The sequence below is a fragment of the Erythranthe guttata genome, chromosome 5 (assembly GCF_056151865.1).
Source record: "Erythranthe guttata isolate IM_541 chromosome 5, IM_541, whole genome shotgun sequence".
Lineage (NCBI taxonomy): Eukaryota > Viridiplantae > Streptophyta > Magnoliopsida > Lamiales > Phrymaceae > Erythranthe > Erythranthe guttata.
Window position 1 is genome coordinate 4,505,683 of NC_142537.1, and position 11,716 is coordinate 4,517,398.

General features: G+C 29.6%; 1 protein-coding gene across 1 annotated transcript; it reads right to left on the reverse strand.

Annotated features, from left to right (window-relative positions):
- Nucleotides 1-2,835: 2,835 nt before the first annotated feature.
- LOC105963132 (WD repeat-containing protein YMR102C) lies at nucleotides 2,836-6,667 on the reverse strand. Its single transcript, XM_088818683.1, has 8 exons — nucleotides 6,239-6,667; nucleotides 4,741-5,921; nucleotides 4,564-4,654; nucleotides 4,303-4,460; nucleotides 4,091-4,142; nucleotides 3,892-3,971; nucleotides 3,700-3,793; nucleotides 2,836-3,612 (listed from the first exon to the last, which is right to left on the reverse strand). The coding sequence occupies exons 2-8, from the start codon at nucleotides 5,893-5,895 to the stop codon at nucleotides 3,086-3,088; spliced, it is 2,157 nt and encodes a 718-aa protein (XP_088674809.1). The 5' UTR covers nucleotides 5,896-5,921; nucleotides 6,239-6,667; the 3' UTR covers nucleotides 2,836-3,085.
- Between the last annotated feature and the right edge of the window lie 5,049 nt (nucleotides 6,668-11,716).

Here is an 11,716-nt window from a genome sequence, read left to right on the forward strand (position 1 = left end):
GCTACAATCGTTATTCCAATGGATTATCAACATCCATCTAAATTGTGAACGCGTAATATAACTTATATTATTATATTGTAGGTTCAGCAAGAATAAAAGTGTAAGGGAGCAAAATTTGTTGTTGCTACCGCGGGTGAGATCTATTCGAGATCGCAAATTTATTAATTTATCGATGTTCATATATATATATATATATATATATATATATATATATATATATATATATATATATATATATATATATATATATATATATATATATATATATATATATATATATATATATATATATATATATATCATCTTTTAGATCTCATCCTCACTTCATATATACAATATCAATTGGACGGTGCAAGATATATCTAGGTTATATTTCATGTATCACGTGATATTTTATATATATCTTGGGTATTGCTAATTGCATGTATCATGTGATAATTTTAACTATATTTCCCAATAATTGAGGTACACATAAGCTTTTAATTAAGATCTTGTTGGTTTAATATTCAATTAACAATTTTGTTACAATAATAACAATGGTCAGTCAGGATTTGGAAAAATGTGGTATACTAATAATTCATTAAATTCATAAGATAACATTTATTAGAATTGATATGAAACATATAAATTATAAATACTGGTATTTATGGCCGTGCAATGCACATGATTATTTATTTATTTTATAATTGAAAATAATAATTATTTGAATATAACAATAATTTTCTAATAATTCAAGAGTTAACTTGTGGCAGTTATAGGTTTTGTTTATTTATTATTAATATATAATACAAATACAAGCAATAATATTAATGATTCAAAAATTAAGTTTCTCTAATTTTAGGAAGGATTGTATCAATATAAGATAAATTATTCCACCTTCTGATCATGAATCAAAGATTTTGCATTGATTTAGGATTTTACGTCGGTGAATGTTATTAATAAGTAAAATAATTAGAAGAAAAAAAAATTCCGTCTGTTGGTAGTCGATTAGAATTTCATAACCACCCGCTATACGATTTGCTATGAAAGATATAAAGTAAAAAAATTCACAGCATAATAATTAGAGAAAAATAGCTGATAAGAGATTGTTGAAAAAGGATTTCGCAAAAACGTCATTAAGATTTTTCAGGGTTGCCCTGACGTTTATTACTTTTATATGTAAGATATCGTTTATCAATATACATTTATAATTAGTGATACCCCTCAAACCTAATTTCAAGATGAAGTTTTTTTTTTTTATTAAGAATAATCCCTTTTGTGTGAATGTTGCACAAAATATCATATATTTATATTTGAACTAACTCCAGCTAACTCAAGTACATTGTCATACATGCTCCTAAATAGTCCTCAGATTGATATAATTAAATCAACTAACCAAACAACTAATTAGGTCAACTAACTTTTAATCGATTAAATTTTTTTAATTAGTCGATTGAGTTTTTTTCTTAATCGCGTAAATTTTTGCGTGAGTTTTGGAAAGCAGACTTTCGCACAAGTTATTTTGCGCGAGTTTGCGATCTATTCTCTCATTTGAAGGTATCGTATGTAAGAGAAAGCTTTTACTCGTCTCCTCGAATGGGAACTTTTATGTACATTCTTAAATATCAATTGATCAAGTATTCCGCTAAATTTTTTCGTTAGGCAACCAATTTTATGCTCGTTCTTAGATATCAATTTACCGTTTAACTGAAATAAACAACACGCAAAATCTGGACCAAGTTTCTAGGGTCTTTAATCGTCAGAGTGGGAACATCATAGACTTCCAATTTTTTCGATATATTTGATATGGAAAAAATAAATATGAATTTTGATTTCTGATTCCATTTCAATTTCAGAAAATAATTTCGAACATTCAAAAGCAAATTACAAAAGTTATATTTTAATATCCATATTATTGTGTATTTTATGTACTTTAGATTCGATTCCGATATGACTATTTCCGATTTTTTATCCAAGTTTTTTCTTATTATTATTTTATTTCCGTTTTTGGCAACGGGATTGGAATTAGTTTTTCACTACCAGAAAAATTATAATATTTTCGAAAGTATTAATCATGATCAAATCCGTCCGATTTGCACCCCTAATTATATCAACTGAAAAAAAAATATACAATATTGACTTTTAGCTTTAGAAAGAAAGAAAGAAAAAAATTATCACCGGTGACAATCAAAAGTGGTGAGGGGTTATCCTAATTTACCCTAGTTTATAACAATTCCATAAAATAAAATAAAAATCAATAATTATATATATCCAACTTCTCAACATTAATAAGTAATAATATGGTGTTTCCACCTTTTTATTAAAATTGCCATCTTCAATCTTATCACATGTAAAAAAAATTCTCAATTACCTTTATTTCTTTTTTATTAATAAGAGAATCCGCAGCCACTCGAAGTGAATTACGTAAACTAAGTTCGTGCAATAGCTCTGAAATCATACAACAGATATAAAACATCACTAACTAATCATGCGTGACAAACAATAACCAGTTGTAATTTTTTTAGTAAATAGGTGAAATTTCAATAATTTAGGACATTCTGGAAGGTGATAGACTGATGAGAAAACCACCAAATAACCCTAATCCCATAAAACACCTAACACCAATCATTGTGTCTTATTTCCCATCAAAATAAAGTGTAGTTAGTTAAAAATAAATGAGGTTCACAATCAGACAGCACAAAAGCCAATAGTAGAGATATAGAGATACAGATGCAGATATGCTGTTGCATTTCACCAGACAATTATTTTGTCCCATAATCACATGCAAAAATGTACCCTTGTGTACTTCTCCCAAAAAAAAAAAAACAGAAAAAAAAATAAATAAATTAAATTACATTTTGTGTGGAACAAATCAAAGAATTTGTATATTGATCTGGCTTTAACAAATCAAAAGTCCAGTAGATGTAGGTAATAAGAAAATACCTTAAAACCACTCGGCTCACTCGTGGCTGCGTTAATTTCGTATACAAACTACTAATTTATGTAATAACACTGTTTTGCTCTCTCTATATATATAATATATACTACAGCTGTGGCATATACTTATACGAAAAAGAAAAAAAAAAGAAGAAAAAAAAACCCGTTTTCAGAATCTTATCGGCAAACCGTAATTGAGAAACGTTCGAATGCAGCCATCCCACCCCGCAGTAACTACCACGAGCCCCCATAAATGGGGAGAATTGAAAGCACTGAGCCAAGAATTCTTGAGAAACTTGAACTCGGATTTGGTCACTGAGGGTTTGACAGGTGGCAGTCTCTCCTCTGGCCAAGTGGCGGATCCTCTGTATAGAGCGTCCAAGAAAAAGCCGAGGCTGGTTGTTAAACAGTCTGGGAATTTTTGGAGCAATTTCTCGTCGAAGTGTGAGTTTCCTAATATACTTGCTGGTAATGAACCTAGCTTGTTCTTCAATCCGCACCACGGAATGGCGATTGAGGAGTTTTGCGAGAAGAATGTTTCGCGCGAAAATACGTTTTTTAATCGGGATGGTTTTTGGTCGGGAGGGGTAGAAGCGTAATTCCACACACGGACGTTTGACTCATCGGTGGCTGAAATGATGTGTTCCCCGTCTGATGTGAAAGCAGCTGGCACTTGGCTTACCGTACCTCGATTTCCTAAAATCAAATTTAAAAAAAAAAATCAGAAATTTAATGATACATTCGTTTAATTATTTAGAGAAACAAAAGGAAAAGAATTACGACCTTTGAATTTACAGAGGATATTTGTGCCGCATAGAATTTGAACTTGAGAATCGGCACAAGTGACCATTACTTTGCTCACGTCACTGGGGCAATACTGAACAAAACGAACCATCATCAACTGCGTAAATACGTGTGTGTGTGTGTGTGTATAATGTGGGATTTGGACAATTAAAATTGACATGAAATTCAAACCTGAAATCCGATTATTCGATTGCCGGGCGATTTTTTCTTCCCTTTGAGGCATACTGAAGCGCCCAATTCGACACGATTATCTAAATTGGAATGGTTTTACATACATCAGTTTTAAACAATCATGTACAAGTAATTGCAAAATCAATAAAATAATATTAATAAATAAACAAGCTATATTGTAACATATAATCGGGAGTACCTATGATATCATAAAAACGGCAACTGCCATCCATGGAGCCAACAATACCTCCCTGAACCAATGCGAAACAACGTAATTTAATTATTCCCCCAAAGTACTATATATCTCCACAACAAAAAATTATATAATAATATATATATATATATATATATATATATATATATATATATATATATATATATACACACACACACACACACACACACACAGACCTTCCCGTCAGGACAATAACACACAGCAGTGACAATTTCTCTGATATCAATCCAATCGATGACTCGACCGCCCTCAACTTCCCAAATGCGTAACTTTCCATCAATCGAACCACTAATGAAATTATTATCATTCACGGGATTGAACTCAACGCAAGTTACTGAATCAAGAATAAAAAAAAAAAGTAATATCGTTAATTCGTTATCAACAGAAAAAGACGAAATAAGCAAACATAAGGAAGACCGTCTATAGAGAGGACTCACCATAATTATTATGTTGATAAACTCCTAGACAACCATCGTTTCCCACTCTCCACAAACGAGCCGTTTTATCAACCGAAGAAGATAGTAAGTACTGCAATGTATATAAACAACATGGTTCAAAATCGTAACAAAATCGACTCGAATTACAAGACCATTTTCACATTGTTTAATACTAACCCCATTCTTGGACCACGCGAGAGACAAAACCTCCCCACTGTGCCCGTGAAACTCGTGTAGAGGTTTCTCCGATAACTGAAAAGCCTTTGGCGGAAGAATTACACAAGACGATTCCGAAGACTTCTTCAAGAATTTCATATGATCGTCTTTCTCTTTGGCAAACTCGAGCGGAGTTAACTTGGAAGAATGACTCAGAGAAAAGTACACAGACGAAGGATCAAGAACGTCTTGCTTATTAAGTTTATTTACAACATCCTCTTCTTCTAGAACCTTCCACACACGCACTACACCATCCACACCCGCACTAGCAAGGTAAAGACCATCGTGACTGAACTTCATAGTCAAAATCGAACCCTCGTGCGCGTGAAACTCTTGCCCAGTGTAGACCGACGAAAGCTCTTTTGTGTGTTTTTTATAAACGTTGACACGAATTCTTTGGTTAGTGGGCCCCGTTTTGGGGTAAATTTCGGTCTTACGAAGCAAACCCTTTGTCCTATCGATAATATGGGACACGGGGGGAAATCTGTGGAGCCAATTGGTTTTTGTCTTCTTTGGATTTACTATGTTGAACCCTTTACAGTCTTTTCTCAATAGGTGCTGGACCAATGAGGATGAGCCAAGTGTCTTGTGAAACTCGTCGAGTGAAATCATTTTATTCGAACCCAATTCGTGCAACATGGTACAACATCCCTCCTCGGCTAGTTCGTACTCTGTTCCGTTGTCGAGATTCTTGATTTTCCACATCAGATTCTCATCGAATTTAGAGCAATCTTCTAGAAAGTTTGTGGACTCGTACGACCGAAAAGATTGGAAAGAACAAGTTGAGAAGAATTCGGATTCTTCTGAATCAAAATTTGCGAGCGGGTCCTCTTCGAGAACCCTCAGTTGATCAACATCGTCCCTTTTCAAATCTTCACGAGACGATTCATCCTCTTCATGCCAATTAGAAGTCAAACCCATCCATTTTAAAAATTTGTCACGTCTTTCGTCAACACTATCCGGCTCCTCAGTCCAAAACTCATAATCTAAAGCGTACTTGTCCGGCCCAGAACTGAAAGAATATTCTGGCGGATCGAAACGTGAATCTGATACAGTAGAGACGTTGTTACGGTCAACAACGGATTGAGCCTCTTTTCCACTGTAACTCACCATCATTTTTTTCTCAGATCAACCCACAAAACCTATATCACCAAAAAAAAATTAAATCGGTAAATAAAAACCCTTGTATAAAATCCCATTTTTCGATTCAATAACCCCCTTCCATCATCAAAGCCGTAACCTAAATTAAACGACGCCGTATGAAACTCAATGGTCAAAATTGAAGACCGAAAAACATGAATTATTGAAAACTGTCAATTTCCAGAGCAAATACAGTACATCATCTACAAAATCCGAATAACATAACCTAAAAAAACAAATTTGATCATAGGGTTTGATTTCGCGAACACCAACATACAATAAATTGAAAATTCCACCGCGTTCAGTACATAATACTCACCTGGGCTGAAGAAGAAGAAAAAAAAACCACGAATCAAACCCAGAAATCCATTCTCGCAAAAGCTCACGCACCAACAATCACTCAATTCCGGCAGCCCCAAAATCAAAATTGATACTGCACTACACAGTTTTATTACAGGCTGAATCCTCCGAAACAATACAAATCCGAAGCAGAATTAAAATTAGGGATTAGAACGAAAGATTCCAACTCTGCGAAACAGGGTTTCATTCAAAGGAAAAAAAAAGGGGTAGAAGGTGGAATTGGGGGAAAAAAGAAAGATGGTAATGGTGTCTCACTGTAACAAGTCTTCTCTTTTTCCTCCTCTGATTTCTGATTCTTTTTTCCTTTTTTATTTTTATTTTATTTCCTTGTATACACTTTGTTTTGTGAAATGACGGTTTTAACCCTAGTTGATGTACTAGTTCAACTAACGTCTTAACGGGTATATCGATGACTTTTTAAATTGTTGAGGTGCCAAAATTTGACATTAATTAATTGTATTATTTCCTTTTTTTTTTTTTTTTTTTTTTTCAGTTTTAATTTTGATTTTTATTATGTTGCACTTGCCTAGTAGAAATCGTCTTTCTGCAATTCTTTTATTTGTCGCTTATATTTTAAAAAAATACATGTCGTAAATATATACTCGCCTTATTTATACATCCCTAAATAAAATAAAGACAATTGAATCAAAAGAAGAAGAAGGAGGAGGAGAAGGGCGGGAATTGTAATGGAATTTCCGAATTCGCCAATTCTGATTTGAAAATATCAAAAAGTTCTGATTTTCGATTCTTCCGAATTTACTTGGAACGAAATTGGAATGAATAGAGGAAATTCTGATATCCGATCCGATTATTTCAATGGTTTTTTGAAATATAATTTATGTTATATTTTATATAAAAAATATAAATACCGAAGGATTGAGTAAATTAAAATCTTAGAAAATATTAATTAGTATCAGAAACTTTATGGTGCATTTTTTCTTATTAGAAAATCTATGTTTCAATTTGTTGCTCTTATATTTGTTTTTATTTATTGCGTGTTGGCGAACTCTATTTTGGATTTTCTTACATTTTCCTATAAATTTTTTAAAAAAGATAGAAAAATAGTGTGAAAATTTTCATTATATCCGAATTTAGAACAAGAAAATATAAACTAATGTAATTTTCGAAATTTTCGAAATTCAGCCGATTTCGTGACATTTCGAAATCGAAATAAATTTTTGCATACCGATTTTTTTGGAATGGAAATTAGAACCCAGTTTCTACTTCTGAAAAAAAAAATAGAATTTTCATTCGGTCCAATTTCCACCCATAATAAATACTTAAACAGTGATTACAGATACAAGAAATATACAGCACTAAGAGCAACTCCAATGGGAGATATCAAAATGGAGCATTAAATATTGATTTGATACTTGATATAATACTTTAATACTTCATGAAAAAAAAATTCACTCCAACCACAAGTATCAAATAGAATATCAAATTGTAAGTATATGAATAATTATATTTTTAAATGCCACGTGTCAAATAGTGATAGGTTAATTGGGTGGTTATATTTTTGATACCTCATTTTCCAGGGAGTATTTTTGCACCTCGGGGTGGTTGAGTATCAAAATAATTCTCCATTTAATGCCTCCATTGGAGGAGGATTTTTTAATTTTAAAGCATCAAAGTGGTAGTTTTTGAGTTTGATACCTCATTTAGTGCCTCCATTGGAGTTGCTCTAAAAAGATTGTTTACATTTTAGTTTTATTTTGTGGTTATAATTATACGCGGTTAATTAAGAATATTCGTTCCTTTTGAAAAAGAGAGAAAAATAATAAAGACACCAGAGAGGAGTGGTCCAATCTAGTCAAGGTGCAACTGTAAAGCATCAAAACGTTACATGTACTCTACCTTAAATAAATAAATCAAACGATTAAATACATTTTTATTTTAATACTATATTAAATGATTATAAATAAATAAATAAAAATGTTAAAACGCAAATTAACATTTGGCAGACAAACTAGAGAGGAAATTCAAAATTGTTTCGATTTACATAAAAAGCATAAAACTATTTGTGTATAATAATGGCTATTGGCTAGTAGCTATTGAACTTTATAATTTATTTAATTTTCCCAATAATAATAAATTGAATGTCACATTTAATCTATGAATACTTAATTTGGTTTGCAGTGAAACGTGGCTTTCAGAACCCAAATGGGGTTTTACCCTATAGGCAATTGAAATCTAGAGTCGGCAACATCACCAAATAAACAATTACTCACTAAAACACAAATTAAAGCAACATTTTTTTTTTTTGTGGTATTTTATATTTCTCTTTTTTTTTTCTTTCTTTCTTGATGAACCGACGGGTGCGGGGCGGGAGAAAGGGTGAACCCGAACTGAACTGGGTAGAGGCGGTTCAGGGTCCGGGTCGATACCCACCTGCTCTCGCCAATTTCGGGTCAAAACTGGACTTTTATGTTTTATTCTATTTTAAAAACAATATAATAAAGTTTTTTTTTTTTTAAGCAAAAGGTAAATTGAAAGGACTAGATAGAGCTTAATTGATTAAAATCTTTGAATAATTTTTATACGTCAAAGATTTGATTAAATCTTATTATTTATGATTTGATTCTTACGATTTTTATGAATTAAATTTATGATTTCTCTATGATAAAATAAAATTGAAAAAAATAATAAACTTTAATTATAAATAGTTAATTCAGTTAATATGTTCTTATCCATAGTTAAGCACTTAAGCTTAATTGATCCAAATCTTTGAATAAAATTTACGAATAGAAATGACTTGAGCTTCATCGATTCAATCTTATGATATACTTGTGGTTAGAATATTTAAGTTTACCTTGATTTAACATATTAAATTACAAAAAAATGTTGTTTTAATATAATTACATTCATCGTTAACAATAATGATCAGCACTGGATTTTTATTAACTTATTACATAGGCTAAGAGTAGTTGTATTTGTAAGAGTTATGCGCATTATTCATAAATAAATTATTGTATGATTTGCTTCATGAACTATGACATTTTAAAATTTAAAATATATATATATATATATAGTTGATTTAATTATTTTGGAAAAGTTCAATCATTTTACAACTAGGTTGGACCAAGTGATTTTGTTTTTGTCGTATTTTTCTTTAATTTCGGTAGAGAAATTAAATATACTTCCATTCACATTATGTTACAAAAAAATAAAAAAAGAAAAAAAATAGTTTATTTATTTATTAGAAATTTAAACTAAATTTAAATAAAAAATAACCATGAAACTGACTATAAATAAAAATTTAGCTATCATATATCATATATGATGGGTTACGTACACATTTCCCCTTCAGCTAAAACACATCCATATAGCATTTGTGAAGAAAAACATGTTCCAACGGAGAAGATAAATTATTGCTCGACAACTAAAATCAATCCTCCAATATTTTATTGTACATGAGATTTTGTGTATCTGATTTTTTTTCTTTTGGTTCTAGAGATTTCTTTCCACTTAGGTTTAATTTGTTTATTTATAAAAGCCATGTACCACAAATCTAATTTTCGCATACTATGTTTAGTTAGTTTTTTCAATGTTTTAAATATATTAGTATTAATTTTGTTAAAAAAATATATATTATTATTAATAAACTAATAAATATTTATTTTAAATAGTTATATTATATATATATATATATATATATATATACAATTTACAAATATCAATTCATAAAATAGTTGAAAATTAATATCATACAATAAATGCTAAATATCAAATGATATGGTTGTAGTAGAATAGTAAAATCTCAAATGGTATAACGCTATTCATTAGCTATTATAGATTTAGAATCTCCTATTTTAGCTATTAACCTTGGAGATGCTCTTACTATTACTAATACTATTACTATTAGTATTGGTACTGGTATTGGTATTTGTATTAGCACATTAGCATTAGTATTAGTTTCGTATTATTATTAGTATTAGTATTAGTATTAGTATTAGTATTAGTATTAGTATTAGTATTAGTATTAGTATTAGTATTAGTATTAATATTAGTATTATTATTAGTATTAGTATTAGTATTAGTATTAATATTAGTATTGGTATTAGTATTAGTATTAGTATTAGTATTAGTATCAGTATTAGTATTAGTATTAGTATTAGTATTAGTATTAAATATTAATATTTAGTATTAGTATTAGCATTACTAGTAGTATTAGTATTAGTATTAGTATTAGTATTAGTATTAGTATTAGTATTAGTATTAATATTAATATTAGTGTTGGTATTAGTATGAGTATTAGTATGTGAATGAATATTATTATTAGTTTTAGTATGAGTATTAGTTTTAGTATTAGTATTAGTATGAGTATTGGTATTGGTATTGGTATTGGTATTGGTATTGGTATTGGTATTGGTATTGGTATTGGTATTGGTATTGGTATTGGTATTGGTATTGGTATTGGTATTAGTATTGGTATTGGTATTTGTATTTGTATTGGTATTGATATTTGGTATTGGTATATGTATTGGTATTTATGTTGGTATGAGTATTGGTATTTATGTTGGTATTGATATTGGTATTGGTATGATATTGGTTTAATATTGATATTAGTATTAGTATTGATTTTTGTATTAATATTAGTATTAGTATAGTATTAATAATAATATTTGTATTAGTATTAGTATTAATATTAGTATTTGTATTAGAAATAGCATGGAGTATTATACGTCGCAATATGAAGAATTAAGAGTAGAGGTGGCATAAAGATATCATCAATCCGGAATAGACGACTAATAGTACTTGCGATATTGTCTACTAGGAATTTTCAGTGAATACGAATTTACATCATAAAAATTGTATATTGTGATTCAAATACACATCTGTTGTTTTTATTATATATATATATATATATATATATATATATATATATATATATATATATATATATATATATATATATAATTATTTACTGTGTTAGTTTATTTGCAGTTTATGCAATTTTTATTGTCTACTCCACTAAATTTGTTTTTTTAGAATCGAGGTGATTTAGTACAAATTGTATTTATTTTTACACCTTTAAGTGATTATGTTTCAGTAATGTGTATCACTGATTGCATTTGAACAATGAAAAATATGTATGTTACTCGCAAAGAGAGTTATATGAGATGTCAATGGATGTGTTGTAAAACACTACTTTGATAATTAAGTTTTATTAAGGATCCGAGTATATTGGACGAGATAGTTGTACCATTTGGATCAGATAATGAATATCTTATTTTATATATCACAATTTTTATTTTCTATATTTTCTTTATCATTTATTTTGTTTATATTGGTACTTAAATAAAATGTAATTGACATAGTTTTTAAATTTTTTAGATGATATCGTACTATATATCATCTATTGACTATTCAAAGTTTTCGTTCGATTATTTTGTCTAAAATATATATTTATTTTTTATATCACCCCATCATCGCA

Excerpts from the sequence above, each read along its gene's own strand:
- LOC105963132 (XM_088818683.1), bottom strand. The coding sequence starts at position 5,895 with ATGATGGTGAGTTACAGTGGAAAAGAGGCTCAATCCGTTGTTGACCGT. Across the intron at positions 4,655-4,740 it reads TCGCGTGGTCCAAGAATGGG|TACTTACTATCTTCTTCGGT; the intron begins GTTAGTATTAAA and ends TATACATTGCAG. Across the intron at positions 3,972-4,090 it reads CCGTTTTTATGATATCATAG|ATAATCGTGTCGAATTGGGC; the intron begins GTACTCCCGATT and ends ATTCCAATTTAG.